Here is a 19,198-nt window from a genome sequence, read left to right on the forward strand (position 1 = left end):
GGATTTTAACCAAACTAGACTCACTGAAACTGGGGATATTGCTGAAGACATTGACTGTTTTTATTATAAAACAAATTAACAAGACTAACCTGAAATTGCACACGTTCCACATTGTGCACAGCTGATATGTGTTAATGCATATAAAACAAACAAGTGAAGCAGCGCTACCAGATTTCTAACAGTGAAGGTGAAAGCGTTGGTATCTTCATAATGAATACGACAAGGGCAGAACATTGTGTCGTCAATGATAACAACAAAAACAAATGATAAGTTGCAGTTTGTTAGTGAGAGGAAGAAACTATAGGCCAACAATCCAATTCAAGTGTTTGTTGCATCGACTAAATAAAACATCAATGCTGTCCACTTTGCATAGTGGAGCTAATAGATGACACACATGCAAATGCTTCACCACCTTTTGCAATATAAATGAACCGAGTGGTGACAATTGCTAAAGGTTTGACCTTGCCTCATTAGGGCTTTGGAATAAATTAGGGCGGATCAACGCTTGACAGTTCTGGCTGGAGAGTTATTGATATTCAGACTCTGGACAACCGGGACTCACTCTTCACTCTTCACTCCCACTCCGATGAGGAAATATCAATCTCCTATCAAGCTCCTTTTCCACTCCCTCGTGCAACAAAGCTAATCACCATCAGGCCTTCTAGAAGGAGCAACAGCACATGTCTAACTTTAAGACAACCTGGTGAGTAGGTACAGTTAGGGTCTTGTAAAGATGACAATACATAGATGCACAGTCATAAAGACACGTGTTGTTCTTCTTGCATTTCACTGTGGTAGTCTCAATAATCAGTAAAGGAGTGTCAGGGCGTTTCATTAACACAATTAAAAGGGTGTGAGTTACACTGTTGCTAAGCCACAGACAGAGTAATGCGTCTACAGTAGAATCATAAAAAGTATTCCCTTAGGTTTTAAATGGGGTTAATTACAACAATGTCCTCTACAAGACACTGAAACAGACGCTTAAATGAAGTGCAGATGGACAACCATCACGCACGTCCCATCTATGATCAATCACATTAATGCTCCATGGCCACGGTGCTCCACCACGTGAATCAAAACAGCCCGGATAGAGGTGGACAAGACCTTTCAACTGTCAAACATGCTCAGATTTTTCTGTCGAGGCATTTTCTCTCATTCCTTTAATTTCTCAATTGTATCTGTTGGAAATATGCGTCGAGCAGCTCTGGGACAAATGTGGGTTTTTATCTTCAGGCAAAAGTGCAATGAGGTCTCAAGTCCCTGGTTGCCATGGTGATTTGGTTTAACAACAGATTTGGATTGCCATTAGCACAGACCATTAGGCAGAGTTTCTTCTGAGGCCAGGTGAGGTCATGAGAACACCAGTAACCTCTGGACAACAGCCTGTTCACTAATGGTAAATGGACGAGGATGCAGCACAAAGGCGGCTCACCCCGATCCTTCCAAGGAGCGCCTAATCTCTTATGTAAACATCACCAGAAAAAAACGTGCAACGTTAAACCATCTTTGAAAATGCTGTTTGTAAATCTGTGTGAGTGTTCTCATCAATTAGTCTTGCTTTGTTCAAAGTTTTTTTCCCACAAGATAGCCAAGGCTCTCTGCCATCATAATTCACTTATTAATGTGTTGGTAAAATGAATATGAATTAAAAATTCAAACTAGAATACTACTTCTGATCTATATCTTTTCACCGTGTCAGTAGAGTTGTCAAATATAACAAGAGTCCCCTTTTAAAATAAAGAGAGATATAAATATGAAGAGGGAGCAAATTTTTCCTCTGTGCAACCACCAATACCCTCTGTTCCTGTGAGGCTGCACACAAAGGAACCCAGGTCATTAGTTCAGCCTGCCTCAAACCCTCCAGCGCAAGGGATGGCAAGACATTCATCTGCAGGCACAATTACAAAAAAGGAGTTTCTGTGTGCACAAATGCAGAACAGAGTGCCACAGAGCAAAGCAGGGCTGACGAGAGAGAAAAGGGGCCCCAAACGCTGAGCCTGAACAGAGGTCTGAACAGACAGAGTCAGACAGCATGGGTTGGTGTCCTCATTGAAATGTCATTAGATGAGAAAAACACAAGTCTCAAAACTCTTGAAAATATTAAAGCAAAGTAGGGAAAAGTTCAGCAATGCACAGCGAGTCGTGTGTTGGGTAGGTGAAAGAACTATCCCCTGTAGAGGGAAGGGACATGTAAAGTGCTCATTAGATCACAGACAAAGGTTGTTGAAGGTATGAAAACAAAACTGAAAATCAGACAGAAGGAATGTGTCTGCCTGGGAAGGTCACGCTGTAATTAGAAAAAGCTGTGGCCTACTGACCTCTCCAGCCAATGAACTGCCACAGCGGCCACTATCACCCCTTCAAAGACCATCTTAAAACGCCATGGCATGTTAGCTGATAAACTGTTTTTCCTCCTCTTTGAAGTAGCCGATAAAACAATTTGCCGATGGATGGGTGAGCATTGAGGCTTTGCACGTACTGTTACTGTGGTGCATATGACAACACTTGCAGCCTCCATGTGCTCCTTGTGTATTTGTTTGACTTCTTGTTCGTTGCTGTGCACATCCTTCCAAGGTCACAGACACATTGATGCTGTGTGTATATGGGAGCCAAATTAGGGTAATGGAGAGTGGTTACAGGCTGCCGCGGCACACAGTGGGCCACTGGGAACCATGAAAGTGCATCTCCAAATTCCTGCTCGAAGCTAATCAGCAACCAGAGCAGAACCCAATTTAACCATTAAGCTGAATTTATGTCCCATGTGCTGGGCGGCATGTGGAATAATCAGCTGGTGTCAGATCGTCCACACTGTGCACTTCTCTGTGACTGCGTGACAGTTTTCCATGTCGACTATCTCTGTAACTTCCCAAAACTGAAGATCTGTCGCCTTGACGGATAAAAGCTCAGCACTGGAGCTCAATTTCTAGCAGTCATTTATTATTATCATTATCAAATGCAACTATCTGTGGCATTTTTTATTTCATAACTCGGTGAAAAAGGCAAAATATCTCCCAGAAGAGAAAATGCACAGCCCCACACTTTTATATTTCAAACAATCGTTGCCAAAACATTTTTTTCACAGTCTTGCTAGTGTTCCCAGATTATATGATGGTATCCTCGATATTTATTCAAGTTAGTCAGGTGCTTGATAAAGTAGCGCAGCATCGTCACTGTCTAGCGCTTGCATTGACAGAACCTGGCTTAGTTGACCGAGGAAGGTCGCATCAGCATTAATGCCAGGATCTCACATAAATAGAGAATGACCTCGTTGAATTGGGCAATGTTGGTTGGCCTGTGTAGGACTAGTGGGTGTGCTGCAAAGATTTTGTTAGAAGTCTGTTAGGTTTTTGTAAGAATTAACCTTGACACGTACACCAATTTGTTGTGTCTTTTTTGTGTCTTTTGCTGCACTTTATCCACAGTTGTTGAGTGCTTTTCCACTTCTGTGGAGACAGGACCACACTGTTCTTGGTCACAAGAGTGAGGCCTCAGTGACCCTGTCAATGAAAGACAGATATCAGTGTGCATCCAGGGCTCGAGCCTTCGAACAGCACAGTAGGAGAATAATATTGCGGATACTAGGAAAATTCCAGAGATATAATGTGATCAGAACATGATAGGCAGAAAAGCGTCCATTCTCAAAAGCCTTGTTCGGTAAAATTATAAAAGTCTGGACAAAAACAGACTGAATCAACCAGGTCCACTGCTTTTCCCCAGGAGCCCTTATTTCTACTTTCCGAAGGAGGGACTGGGAGTGTCTAATGTGGATACACCTGAGGTTTGTGGGCGTATGTGCGTCTGTGTTTGTGTGTGCGTGTGCGTATTTGTACATGGATGTGTATCTAAGTGAAAGATGTGGTTTGAGCTACGCCCTGCTAATCGTTGCCTGCTGGCTGCTGCACGGTGCTTTGATAGCTGTGTAGGTCTGTACACTCAATGGTCTCCTTTGTAAATCAGGTGCATTTTTGTTCTCCACCTTTTTAAAGTCTAACCACAAATGTCTGGAAATGAAAATTTACATAAACAGAACTAAGAGCAAAAATAGCAAACACTGTTTTTTTTTTTTCACCAGTCACCAGTTTTTGGGTTGTTTTTTTTACGATAAATGTACAAAATCCCACATAAAATCAATGCAATCACTACATGCAAAGATATTATCTACATGTATGATACAAAGTCCTCATCCATCCATTAATCCGTCTTCTGTACTACCCCATGAATTCCTACAAGCATGAACGATTGGATTTGAACCTTTTTGTCATAGACTATTCAGACTACTTCATCCAGTGTAAGCCAAAAGCAAGCCAGAGTCTCATAGCTGCATGTGTGTTTATGCTACATGTTTCTCAAAACAAGAATCAGTGCTGTGTAATAAAGCAACAATGGGTCTGGTCTGCTCACTAGATATTATGGTTTATCAAAGGATGTTAATAATGGATCCTGAAACTGATGGCCTCTTTCTGTGTCTCTGCTGCTCTGTACTTGTGTGTCTGAATATGTGTGGGATAACAGTCAGGCTTTGTGTTCTGCACAGGTTCGCTATGCAATCTTCAATCCAGACATCCTGTTGTTGACTGTATGCGACTTGTTACGGGTGGCTGCCAACAAGGTTGTGGTTCGATCCCACATCTGTAAAGCACAACCAGATTGCTCATGTATTAGAAATGTGATAGATTATAGTTTCCATTTGTCATTTTATATCAAAAGATCTATATAGAATCTGTTTCAGCCCAAAACTCTTGGTACTTTGTTGACCTTTTCCCACTGATTATGCTATACATTTTTTTGTCATCCAGTGATTATATTAGAACGACAACATGAAAGTGAGCTTTCTTCAGGTTTGCTGCCAGGCCACAGTACAAGGAGGTGGCAGGTCTCAAAATGGCTGTGGTAGGTATGGAGAGAGCGGAGGCTGCCAGCTGTTCCCAGAGCGGAAACCAGACTTATGCAGAGAGTTGGGCAGTGAAACCTGTGGCTCACACAGGGATGAATGGTGTTTCTTGATGTCTGTGTAGAGAATTATTAGTCACCAAATTAAGTCAGGTCTGGAACACTTTTTTCTCAGTGATGCATCCGAAAATGCCTCAAATGCAAAACTAATTTCTTCACAAGAAACATGTTACATATATTTACAATGACAACTACTGAGAACCAAAGGTAAAAACATGGCAAATCTTTTAATTATTGATGTCTCACAGCTAAACAAAGAGGAATGGTTTCATTTCTGGAAAAAAAAAAAAAAAAAAAACTTTTCAAAATTGTTTAACAAGCAAACCAACCCGAATCGTACAAATGCGCATATTACAACTATGTATATTCTGAAACAACTATCCATCAAAAATTCTTCTCTGTTTGGACAAATAACTGCTCAGCCACCTGCGGCTATTGTTTACAGAGGGAAGTCTGCCCATGGCAGTAAAAAACCCTGATGCGGCAGCTGAAAGAGAAAGAGACAACAGCAAAGGAATCTCTGCTATGTCAGCTGCTTTACTGAACTGTAACGCCACACGGCGGGAAATATATGCAATGTGCATAAACAGATTACCATGAAAGACAGAATAAATGGCAAATGCTACCATGAACTTGCACACCAAAAAGCATCACACTGCTTCAAAATGATCACTGACACTAAATACTATACATTTAACCAACTCTACCGTCACAATGGTTTCAAGGAGCAGATTAAGTCTGCAAATACAAACTCAACTTTGTACTGGTTGTCATGACAAGTCGTAACAAACAATGGTTTCAACAGTAGAAAAGTTCACAGAAACTACAGAGAACCATGCCCTTCACTGTGACAGCGAGGGCAACGGAGGACTTAATAGTGTCTTTCACTTCAGAAAAAAACAAATCCTTGATCCTTGATTGTTGCTATTGATCAGAAAATGTTCACAACCAATGTTACACATTTAAAATCCTGCCAAACAAGTTTGAATAGCTATTTTAAATGTTTTTTTGTTTATGAATTCTGCCAAGATAAGACCTGTAGCTACCTTTTGCCCCTCCCTCTCATTTTAATTATGAGACTCAGAATCCCTATTAATCTTGCCAGACAGGGCAATTACTGGCCCAGCAGACGTTCAGTGGAGACATTAAAACAGAACCAGTGGGGGTGTCCTCCTTTCAAGTCAACAGTAGGACTGTATCTTCTTCTCTAGCGAGGTGCAGGTGTGTCCTTTGTCTCCATACTGCCAAACAAACTGAGAAAAGTCCTGCCAACTGGTGGTGGCTAACATATCTGTTTGTGTGTACAAGGCTCGTGTGTGTGCTGGGAGTCGGAGGAATAAACAGCTGAAACAGTTATCGCCCTCCCAGAGTGCACAGCAAGGCACAGTGGTGTGATTAAGACTGTGTCACCCACAACAGACAGACAACTGTTTGGCAGCTGAGCTCAGTGAGCGGGAAGCCCGAGTTGAAGGGCCTTCAGAGGTATGACCCAAACCACAGAGAGTCACACTCAACAATTAAAGTGGAGTCGAAAACCCAAATTCTCGCTGTAGCATCATGAACGGGTTGCAATACAAAGAGAGCAGAAGGCCATATACTTAATACTAGACAGTGAGGCTTTAAAAGGAGGGAGGCAGTGGGGCCTTTATGGGGTGGGATAAAAGGGGACCGGCCATGCCCCTCAGCCAAACAGCCCTTTCAGTCTTTGAGGAATGACAGGGACTCATGTGGCCATTGACTGTAGTTGACATGGTCTGAAACTTTGGTCTGAACAGTTTCTGTTCCCAATACTCATCAAACTGCATTGCACTGTGGATTCTGAAACCTTTATGTTCAGAATCAGCATAGACGTATGCAGCAGTTTGAGCTACTGTAGCGTAACGTACTTCAATGAGCCTTGGCCACATGTGACCACAACTGCCTGTTGATTGCTTTTCCTACTTTGGACCCACACACCCCACTAAAGCTTCAGCTTTGGAAACGCAAAGTCATCCAGCCATAACAATTTGGCTCCTGTCAAACTCGCTCAAATCCTTATGCTTGTTCATTTTTGCTGTTTCTCGCATTTGAGTTTTCATGTCTTTCAGCTATGGACAGGCCTACGTTCAACGTAACCCACTTGTAGTTACACTATTCTCAGAATATGTGCACATCAAAGTCAAAAGGCTACAGCAAACCAGCATCCTAGTCCTGGAATAGCAGACCATGAGCAAAAAGAAAACCTTTAAATAAAGATTCAGATGGCCAGCTCCAAACAAATTCAATATAGAACTGTCAGAGAAGCAAATGGGATGGATGAGGAAGAGGAGGAGGAAGGATCTAGGAGGAGCACAAGATGGAAAGACTAAATTAGCAAACTCTGTGTTTTTGTGGTTTTGGCATTGGGGCAATCCCAAAGGAGAGCTAATGACTGGAGTGGTATCTGGCATGGGGGCCAAGTTTCCTTGACTGCCTTCAGTCCATAGCCACCAAGTCATGAGCAACATATGCTGAACTATCTTGCATTTACATCCATTATCAAGGCCTTTCCTCCCATTTATTTCTGTTATAGATTGTTTAGCAGGCTTTACAGATTTTAGGTTCTGTACTTGAGGAGACGCTTAAGAAGGAAAAGTCTGCATTGATCAACATTGATCAATAGACGGACAAGGAACATAAAACTGAATTTGTCTTTTTATTGACAATTACTGCTTTAAACGTCTGCTGCAAGATAATCTTCTGTAAAGAAGAAAATTAATGAATAATATACCACTTAAAATTTTCTAATCAAAACTGTAAAAGTTTATGCATCCACCTTCTGTACTGCTTCATCCAATTCAGGGTCAGGGGGTTGGAGCTAACCTAAGCTGATATGGGTGCTCGAGGGTATACCATGGACAGAAAAGACCCCACCCCCACCCCGCATGCCAACTAGGTTTCAAAACTGGGACATTAACAAGGCAGGAGAGCTCATCACTCCTCCACTGTGCGGCCCAGCAAAAGTTCATACATAACTCACTTTGGATCAAAACTAAACCTTTCTCCTCACACTACAGAAGGTGTAGTGAATATTTTATGTGCAATATGGAACCATCCTGTTCCAGACACTATGAACTATACTGTAGTGTACCCAGTATGATTACTATGACCTTCCCCATTAGGGTTTGTGTTACTAATTTCATTTTTTCAGTAAAGACTTCTCACTTCCACAACCACAACAACCCCACCAGACTAGAAAACATAACAATAAAATGTCTCACATATAAAGCAATTTGTCACAACAGGTGATTTGAAACGACTCATTATTAACTCGTAAAAACCTGAAAGCGAGTCGATGTTCAGTGGGAGTACCTGCTCTACGCAAAGAGGCAAACGTGGAGCAAAGGGACTGCTACTTGCTGTTGTAACTTTGTGACCTCTCATCAGTCTTTAAGACCCTAAACAAGAGGAGTGGCCACGTTTTATTGTGGCGTCATGAGCAAGAGAGGCAGAGCTGCCTCAGCCTGATGGATGGTGTCCAACCGGGAAAGTGAGGATGAGATAAAGAGGCCATATCCCGCCATAAAAACTTTGCTGCTCCCAGTCTTCACATAAGCACCACATGCTGCGTTGTGTATGTGTCTCTCTGAACAATAGTGAGGCTCCGCTATCAGGGCGATTCATACATGCAAGACGGATTGCAACACCTTTGTAAAAAGTGTGTGTTAGCACAGACTATTGAGAGAAATCACGTCAGACAATAGCTGAAAGAGCAGAACGGTGAGATGTCAATCAGCTGCACACTCAGTCTGAATCACGCCGCTGAAACTCGCTCTGAGGTGGTAAAGCAAGTTTCGGCTGGTGAGTGCAGTGTCAGCATAAATGGTCAATTTTCTGTGTCAGGAAAGAGATAACTGGAGGGGGTGCCACTGTATGAACACGAAACCCGTCAACAATGAGATTCTGACAGTGATTCATTATAAGTCAGGCTGGAAAATCAGCGCGTTCCCAAAAGAAAACATCTGTTAAGACACAAGTCACTGTCTTCTGTCAAAGTTGTAAATAAGAGATGGAGTAAATTCTGCCTTGAACCGATTGTTTTCGACGCAACCATGGTTGCATGAGGGGATGTGTCACATGTGCCACATTGCATGTGAGCTTACATCATTGTGGTTTTCCATCAATTCATCCATCTTCTATGTTGACTTATCCAATTCAGGGTTGCGGGGGCTGGAGCTGATCTTACTATGGACAAGGGCAGGGTACACTCTCGACGGGGCACCAGTCCATCACAGGGAAAATCCGGAGAGACAATTACATACACTCAAATCTACAACTACAGGTAATTTAGAGTCACCTACAAATTAAACTGTGACCCATGTTTTTGGACTGTGGGATTAAACCAGACTAGATGGAGAAAATCCACACACATACTGGGGAAACATGCAAACTCCATGAAGAACGGTCCAAAACATGAATCAATCTCTGTTAGTTGAAAGCATGGTACCACAATGTGGCTCCATTGTGACTTTCTCCATAAAATATCTGAGACCAACCAGCGCAATGTCAGGAATGTGATCCATTTAAGCCCGATTGGAAGACCCTGACCAGCCTGTATGATGTCAATGAGAAATTATAAGTTTAATGTTTCAACTACAGTACTTTCTTTTTTTACCAAGTACCAGAGTTGATTTAGCTGTGTAAATGTTCATAGTTTGTTTTTAATTGCAAAGCTAACAATTGTGACCCAACAAAAATGTTAACCCGGAGGAAAAGCAAAACTAGATGGGCTTATTTGAATGAAATCAGCACGCTATGTTCAAAGATTATGCTTTGACGAGACACAACACCCAGAGAGATACAAGACCTTGACTGATGCAGAGTGAAAACAGGAGTTCATAAAGACCATGCAACACATTCCTTTGTATTTGGAGATATAGTGATATTTTAGTAGTAGTGAGTTCAACCCATGATTCTTCCTGAACAGCAGTTCTCCTTTTTCATGGAACCCTTTGAGAACAATGATGTCCCCATTCCTGCTCTATATCCTAAAAGTCTTACTTGCAAATAAACGTGTGTAAATCTACATATTATGATATTGTTTTGATGTGTCTGTCAAAAACACATTTGATATTTAAACATTCAAGCTCTCTTTTATATTCATCAGCTCCATACAAGAAGAATTTTTCTAACTTTTGAGGAGCATGATTGCTATAACCACCGGCATCAGAAATCTTGGGTTTGGGGTTATCTGTTTCCTGGGCCTTCGCTTTTTGTTTTTCTTGCTGATCTTTCACATACCTGAATCCTTCTTGCCCCCTTTCCCTCCATCTCTGTTCTTCTTCAACACCGCCTTGAACATGGTGAGATTCCTGGAATCCTCTCTGTAGAGACCCTGGGGGAAAATAAAATAAAAACAGTCACTCGCAGCTCCAAATAGACAAATGAAACTTATCCATTGTCACTTTAGATAAAATATGGAAATCAACCAGCAGTGCTGAATGTTACATTTATATTCATGGGACAGAACAAACACTGTTCACCTCTATTCATCTGCAAAAAAAAGAAAAGCATTCATGAACTAGATAGTCTAGCATTGTTTTGTTTTTTTATCTAAATCTATCGGAACAAGATAAAATGTGTCCCTGAAAACCTCGCGCAGCAATGGCAAAACAGTGTATATCCGCATTTCATAGTGTTTAGCTGGCACCCGCCTGGGAGTTTTCCCACAGCACTCCGAATCCTGCAGGTCATCAGTGGAGGGGTGCATGGAAAGAATGCTCTAATATTTAAACAGAAAAGGACAAGCGCTGCTATCTTGTTATGCAGGAAAACAGTCAGTCGAATGCCCTGAATTCCAGATGTAATTGATTCTACAGTATCCGGCTGAACTTGTGCGTTTAGAATTGATACATGTGGTTGTTTTAGAGCTAGTATGCATTTCAAATCTTTCCAATTGAACAGAAAGGGATGAACTCAAAGTCGAGCCTTAATGTACATGTTTACTTCGGAATTATTTATGGTGTTATGCTCCTGGACAACAGTAAAAACATTCCTAATTCAACACAGTTAATTGTGTGGGATTTTTGGTTTCGACACACATTACAAGGTTCTACAGTGTACTATAATAATAGCGACAGAGTAATCTTCCCGACAAAAAGAAAAGATTGGTTTCACCCAAATAAGGGTATGCCATCTGCAAACAAAACACAAATACTCTCAGCCCCAGAAGCAAGGCTTTAAATATCTCAATCTTCATACTGCTGCTGTGACACACTACAGGTTCACCTCTTTTCATCAGACATGGTGCCGGATAAAACACTGACAAGCAAAGCCTTCACCAAATTAGATTTTGGGGGGTGCAAATTCTTCAAGAATCCCTGTGTGTTGTTTTAGCACAATCTTTTTTTATGAACCATCAATCCAAAAATGCAAACTAAAACACAATCAGGAATATAGTTGTAAGGCAGCATTGATTGCTTTGCCAGGAAAAAACACTTGCACAAACGAACAATAGGCAGACCTTTCCTCTACTACAATTGTACCCTTACTTCTCTTGTTTTGGCCCATTTTGTATGTATGGTCATTTGCATTTCAATCTCTACTTGGAGTACTTGGAAAAAGGTTCACAACAGCAGAGCACCAAACAGATTATTAACTCATGAACCACGTGTGAAGATTATGTTTATCTCCCTGTATACAGAATAGATCATTTAAAGGCAGTATAGTACATTGTCTATTGTCAGTGTAACTGCTGGCCGCTGTGTGCTCATCTCCACAGTAACAATAAACACCACACAGGTTCACCCAAAGGAAATGAGAAACGCCCTCCTGAAACACCAAAAGCCAACACGACAAATTCCTTCCACCCCCCCCCCCCCCCCCCCCACACCACCCCCGTCAGTCACCAGACACACACAGAAGCAGCACCATCTATGAGAGGGAGACAGCAGCTCTTCAGCCGTCACCTCCGGGCATGCCGCTGTAAGCCGTTCCTGTCAGGAGTGGAGTTAAGATATAACAATGATAATAACGTACATGAAGAATGAAACTCCAGTATTTTGCTTCCAGGAAGCCACAACGTAGATAAGTACCACTCATACTACGATGGTAAATGATGGCAGGCACAGCTGAATAGACAAACCCACACTGGAATGTAACAGCCATGAGTGCGCGCTGATCAAAATATTATTGTGCCGATTCCATAAATTCCAGACAAAGGTGCAACATTTTTTCAGAAGTTCAAAAGAGTATTATCAAGTCGAGAAAGCAGTAATGTGGTCTTTTTGAGCTTCCATGTACTAAAACCTTCTCATTAACTTGCAGCCATCTGTTGCAGTCATACTTACAATGAGTCACAGTTGCATCCGCCACCCTTACCCCGGCATGATTCCACATCCTACCAGGTTCACTGTGCTATGTTTTATTGTTGCGTGGAGTGAAACTGTGGAACAATTCCGATGGAACACAAGTTAAAGTCATCTTTAAGCAGCAGCATTTCCACTGCAAAGCATCACAGAAAATGGCACAAGCGTGGACAGCGACAGACACCTGCAAATGACTTCATGCTGCAGTAAGTTTCCAGAAAATTAGGTTTGCACTGAGCTCATGTTTTGTAGCAAATTATATACTGGAACACTGAGGAAAATAGAAGTAGATGCATTTATTTTTGTAATTTTTTTTCTGTTTTTGTACAGTGGGCTCATTATCAAACCAAGTGAATACAGGTATATGAATAATTTTCAGGAAGAAATGCTTTTCTGCTAAAAGAATAAGAAATTGTAAAAATGCTTCAAATAAAATGACGATTAAGGTTTTTGAAACAACTTCATAAACTTCATAAAAAAGCCAACCAAATACTTGGTTGCAAACAAAAAGTGTCTTTACCAGGCTACAGTCTGACCACTTTGATTACTGTCTTCTATAACTTGCAGTCACATAATGTCGCAAGAAACTACAACAAAAATATGTGGAAAACTGAAAAGATGCAACTGCTAAGACTTTCGCAGTGTGTCTGAGATGGGCCCCGTCAGTCAGACTTTTATTTAATACGCTTTCTGCGTTCATGAACATACCTCTAGAAGATTCATGAGGACATTATGTGCTGATGAGGGGATATACGGTGACCTTTGTAAGAAAGTCTCCTCAGAGAAGATTTGGGGTCTGCATGGTATGTAGAATGTTGGGAATGAAGATTCCTGAAGACCCCACGGCCGGGTCTATCCCAAAGCATTTAAGCTGTGTTTGGGTATTAGCATTACCCCTCAGAAGGGGCCTCTCAATATTACAACAGAGCAGTGAAAGTCCCACAAAGGCTCATGGTTATTTGAAGACACATGCTGACAAGACACACAAAACAGACTCTCGATATTCACATTTGCGCAGAGAAAGTTTGGAGTATTATGCTCAAAGTAGTACCTCTTTGTGCATTGGAAGTGAGCAATCGCTTCCTCGTCTGAGGGGTTCATCTAATCAAAATAGCTCAGTAAACTGAAGGGATAGCCACCAAATGTATAATAACGCTTCCCCACTGCTGCCATTTTCAAGCAGACTAGTCACACTTAAATCTTCATGTGCGTAGTCTTGAAAATACTGTGGGTTAACAAAGAAAAGGACTTCCATCTGTGGTTCAAATTCAGTTTCTTTCAGAAAGAAGAAATTGGAGCTCAGGGTGGTTAAAACGTGCCTCAGGTTATCAACTTGTTTGTTTTCCAGGTCATGCCTGATGTGATAGAGTTCAAATCTATACCCGTCGAGGAGAAGAAAAAATCCCCACCTGCACAATGCCGATGTGACATGTGGGTAATGGGACCATCTAGCTCGACAGTCATATGAGAACACAGCTGTATATAGAGTGAAATAGGATTGTTTGTCACAATTGCCTCTAGTGGGGAAGCATTTCAAATGTATTGGAGGTTTGCAGGTTCGGGCCTGCTTTGTCCTCTATTAGGTAGCAGATATGACGGGGGGCAAGTTTAAGCTCAGATCGGCTTTACCACTCCTGCAACAAATAAAAAGCTATTTTCCACCCCATGCTTCCATCTCTTTCCCGTTTAAATGCTCCGCCAGCTCTCTGCATCCACCGATTCTACACGATCACTCTCACATTTCAGCATGGATGTCATGGCAACATGGAAATTCTCACCATGAGTTGACCTTCAAGCTGGTTTATTAAACACTCCACAGAAAAGAACCGGTGATACCAACATTTTCACGTGTGCTCCATAATTATCTCTTCTTTTGTTGTCCATTCACCGAGTGCAGGAAACAGGCCAAGCCTCGCCTGCAATTTCAAGTACTCCATAAACAATGGCAAGCTAGGAACAAACCTTTGAAGAAGGAAGTGTGGGGCGTAGGTATAGTGGACAGTACAGTCTGAGTGCCAGCCGCAGTAAACAAAAGGCTGTTATTCACACTTATATGAATGGGAGGGAAACAGCATAAGGACAGATATTTTTATGTAACTTGTCTACCGGTTTGACTCAAGTATTTCCTGCTTTCCAGCCTTTGAGGAGCTGACCTTCACACTGCAATGACCAAAGAAGGGAAAACCTAAAGTTAGAAGCAGATCAAACACACAGGCACTATACTGTCCACTGGATTTTCTCTTAATAGTTTTCTTTGCTCCGATTTGTCTCACACATAGTTTACTGAGTAATAAATACCTAATTTACCAAAACCAGCTTTCAATCTACAAGGTAGACAAAGTAATGCTCTTTTGCAAAAGTATGTAAATCTAATGAGAAAATTAACTTATAATACTTCTGAAACCAGTGTTGAAAAATGTAGCACAAGCCAGTGGTTGGATGTGGGTTTTGTAGCAAATCTTTCAATCGTCAGAAGCATTTCTCATTAAAGATGATCAATTTAACTATTAAAACTGTAAAAGACACTTCACTGAAGTGACAATGAAGCTGTGCTGTTCTTCAAGAAGCACATTTTCAATTTTCATTGAATAGAATATGAAGATGTAAATGCACCAGTCAAAAAAAAAAAACTACTACAGAAGCTAGAAAACTTATAAGAAATCACTTGAAAGAATTCATCTATTGGAAAAGCTCTTCTAAAATTGTGTCAAGTCATTTAAGAGTACCTACAGTAGGCACATAAAACAACCATTATATTTTCGTGCAAAGTCATGTCGCTCCTCTTTAAAAAGTCTATTTACCTACCCCGTGTGATGTGAGAACCTAATTGTCAGCGTTGGATTATGGGTACAAAACAGTATAACTGTGGTTGATTCAGTGGAACCTGTGGTGTTATTCATAAACCCAGAAGTGTTGTAAATGATGAGAAAACAGACTGGAGCTCTCTCATGATATGCCTCTGTGTTGATTCATTTTAAGCTGGTGGAAATCCTTTTGTTTCATCAAAGGCGGGGGAAAATTCAAAGTTCTTGCTCCAGGCAATGCAAGCTAGTTTCTTATTGAAGAAGATGAGCCACATGGTTTAGTGCAAAATTAAAAGGAATAACTCGTCTGAGCCCCCGTTTAGAATGGCGTGAGACAATCAAAAGACAACCAGGAACACAGCCTGCAGACTTTAGTGAGTCTTAAACTTGTCAAGGTCACTATCGGTGAGTCTTGGGAACAAAATGTAGAAAGAAAAGTAATTCCAGAGAAATCGATTTGCCCTCTGAGGGCACATTTCTTTCAAATACAGCTGATGAATGAACCATTCAGTTCGAGTGTTCAGCACAGTCTGAGGCTCCTACAATTTCTTTCACAAGTGTTTTTGGTGTCTTCGAACTCTCGGTATCGGGACAGATATTTCAAAGTGCATAATGATAGTGCATGGACTAGCCTGCCATGTTTGTTGTCAGGTTAGTATTAGTTTCCTCATACTGCATTTTTTCAGAAATGTTCCCGTTGGGCCAGAATTTGCAACTTCCCATTTCACACTATATTGGTCAACCGGTTGGCCGTGCTCCGTATCGTACAATGTAAATTCCATCCACCCATCCATTTTCTCCCGCTTATCCGTTTCCAAGTCGCGGGGGTGGCAGTCTGAGCACGGTCACCCAGATCACATTGCACTGATTAAGAACCTTTCCTGCGAGTGGTGAGCCCACGGGAAACAATGTAAATTCAAATAAAGTTTAAAATATACAATTTATTGGTACAGACTTTCTATCACAGTTGTTATGCCTACTTCAGTGACGTCACCGTCACTAAAGAACTGGGATGTTTGTTCATCATTATAGCCCGAAGCCATCCAGTAAAAAGCTGTTTCAGCAGTAGCAGAAAGTGAACCAGGATCATTTCATCCCAGCAGTGTTGCTCTAGAAGTGTCAAGGCATGTTTGGAAGTGCTCTAAGTTTACAATCAGACCCCGGGCTCAAGAGGCTGTCCACACCTGGATCTACAATGTTGAGAAGAAAAAAAAAGACAACAAATGGGCTTATTTATAACCGACTCTGACTCAGATAAATAGGTCACGCTTTAACATGAACAGCGTGATAAGCTGACATGTGGACTTGATTTTCCCTGCCCACATGCAACCTTTCCGATTTTGGACAGATTGGCAAAAAAATCTTTTCATTCACACACACCAACTTACAGCAGCAGCCTCAACTTCACGCCAAGTCACATCAATCATCTCGTCACAGTTGCGGTCATCAAGCATGGTTATCGCTGATGATTAAACTTTATCACACAATTACTGATTTGCTGCAGCAATCAAGTATTAATGAACATCTAGGGTAAAGATAAATAGGGCTGGACTCTTGCTACTTGCACTCAGTTTGACATTTACCTCCCAGGAAGGCTGGTATTTGAATAAAGATGAAACATTAACCAGCAGCATTTAAAGTTCACAGGAAGTTTCTGCAACACCTGGAGAGCTGCTTACTCATTTCAAGGTTTATGGGTCAGAGGGCCACATCAACACACAACAATATGGAAGAATGGAAAGCACTAACTTTGAACAAACCTAAATTTCAGGCGATTATTTTAGCTGAGGAGAAGAGAACTATGACAGCAACTGATGCAAAAGCAAAGCAAACCGAACAAAGTCATTTGTATTCAAACTCCATAAAGAGGAGCGCAACAAGCAAGCAAACACAAACAATCATACCGACACAGGATTCTTATGAGACCAGATGCTAATCGTTATTCCAAGCATCATGGCGACAACGTGTTAAAGTTAGAAGATTTGACAAATCAGGTTTTGAAAAACATCAAATCGAACAATTCACTAATTTCAAACAAGATTTGTTTCTCCATTTCCTACATATTACAATAAAAAAAGCAAATCCTAAGACAGGCTGGGCATCTTCATGTTTATTTCAATTGTCTGTGTAAACCATCTTACTTTAGAACAGCTTAGTAAAACCACAACAAGGTATTAAGTCCAGTTTTCATTGCAACATTTAAGTAAAAAAGGCCCACGTAAACAGAGAAAAAATAAACTAACTGAAACACTCAGTACTGCACGTACACACAATAACAGTCAATAGTTCTTCTGTGCATGCGTTAGTATATTGACAATAGTACTGGAGAACTCGTTTTACAGCTCTTTGCTTCCGAGTCCTTTGAATAACAGCACTCTCCAACAAAGTGTACATTTACTACACAATCATCTCAGTCACATGTGGAGAGACATGTTTAACAAACACTGGATACTTAGTGGGACAATATAATGAAGGAAGACAGTTTAAAGAAGCTTGAATATTCACATTGTGCTGTTCCCTCCATGCCTAGTTGGTTGTACTACAAAAAACCACAGCACCAAATAGTAGCCTTGCATTAAAGCTACAATCATTTTCAAAATCTTACTGTCTGAAACTTTACTTAAAACGCATAGAAAATACTGTTTGTGGTCAATCTCATCATGTAAACAGGGCCTTAAGCTGTCCAAAGTGTACCCTGCCTTCTCCTATAGTCCGCTGAGATGGCTGGAAGCAATGTATTAGTATGCAACTAAAAAAAAAGAAAATATTGCACAAGGCGAGCATCTTGATGTTACAATTTTTCATGTACCAGCAATCATTTTTATTACACCCAAATGTTCAGAGCAATGAATATCAATGGAAAATTTTGGCCCAAGAAACGTTACGAGAGTTTTTGTGGGGGTTTTCTACAAACCTAAACAATCACCCACATCTATTTTGAACCCACCCTCACAGTAGGGACAGTTTGCACACCTGCAATGGAGATAAGGTTGACAGTTACAGTCTTATCAAACGAGCAGCCAAACAAATCAATAGTATACAATCTGAGTACTTATTCCTCCTCTTTGCAGATACCAATGCAACACACGCTGCTTTTTATAGTTTGATGCAAATCTGACACTGCACCGCTCTGTCTCTTTTCAGGGTCTGTCGCTGAGGGTTTCAAAAAGGCTTGACAAAAATGTAAATGAGTAACAGCTGTTACGATGAAGCACATGATTGAGATACGCACGTGGGGAGCTTGGGGAAACATACGCACAAACGATGGATACATGTGTACTGTACATGCTTGATCACCTGCACTTTCAACTCCTCCTGCAGACAACACTGCAGTTCCACCACTATAAATTAATCATCTGCATATAATTTAGTGCAAACTCATTGATCTGAAAAAAAAAAAGAAGAAAGAAAGAAATAACTGAAAGCACCTGGCTGTCATTGTGTGATGTTTTCAGATATAACCTGGAGGCAAATAGAGCAATTAAGAGGGAAGGCATGTAGTCTGATATGTGCGCTATCATTACACATTAAGAAACTGGAGCTTATGCAATTACACAATCCAACTTTCATTGCCCGAGGGCTTGTGTACGATCCTTCACCACAAAGCTGAGAAACCAACGTGAATTATCTTCCTGACTGTGAATATACAGTTACTTCAGAAGTTATGGACTTCATGACACGTTACTTTTTGCAGAGTTTTAAGACCACTTTAGCCACCCCTTTGCAGCAGATTCTGTCCCTCGCAGCATGGCATGAAACACAAACACAACGCATAACAAACCTGCTTTGTTCAAGTTCCAGAGGCTCAGGGGGGTAACGGCTCCTGTTATTATGCGGTTATTTCACAACATGTCCTGAAACCACCTTAATGCCTCTGAGGTGTAAAAGTGTCTTGGCAGTGTTACATAAATCCCACTTACAATACATATTATGCAAATCCCCGAGATATAGACTGCGAAGGAGATTGCTTACTTCCATGATCAGCAAACAGATAGCGGTCTTGGCAGGACCACACCAAAAATCCAACCGGGAGCGGTCCAGGAGTTTGAGAGACACCTGCCATGTGCTTCATCGAACTAAACCAACATGGAAATGATGTTTTGTTTTACATAAAAGAGT

The 19,198-nt window shown here is 41.1% G+C and overlaps 1 protein-coding gene across 2 annotated transcripts in view; it reads right to left on the minus strand.

Annotated features, from left to right (window-relative positions):
• tanc1b (tetratricopeptide repeat, ankyrin repeat and coiled-coil containing 1b) overlaps positions 1–19,198 on the minus strand; it is a 96,385-nt gene that overhangs the window by 74,635 nt on the left and 2,552 nt on the right. For both annotated transcript variants that reach the window (XM_080478319.1, XM_080478318.1), the window contains exon 2: positions 10,210–10,303. In XM_080478319.1, the coding sequence (XP_080334445.1) occupies positions 10,210–10,270 (61 nt within the window). In that variant the 5' untranslated portion in view covers positions 10,271–10,303. The remainder of the gene's footprint in view (positions 1–10,209; positions 10,304–19,198) is intronic.

The sequence above is a fragment of the Lipophrys pholis genome, assembly GCF_963383615.2.
Source record: "Lipophrys pholis genome assembly, chromosome: 13".
NCBI classification, from domain to species: domain Eukaryota; kingdom Metazoa; phylum Chordata; class Actinopteri; order Blenniiformes; family Blenniidae; genus Lipophrys; species Lipophrys pholis.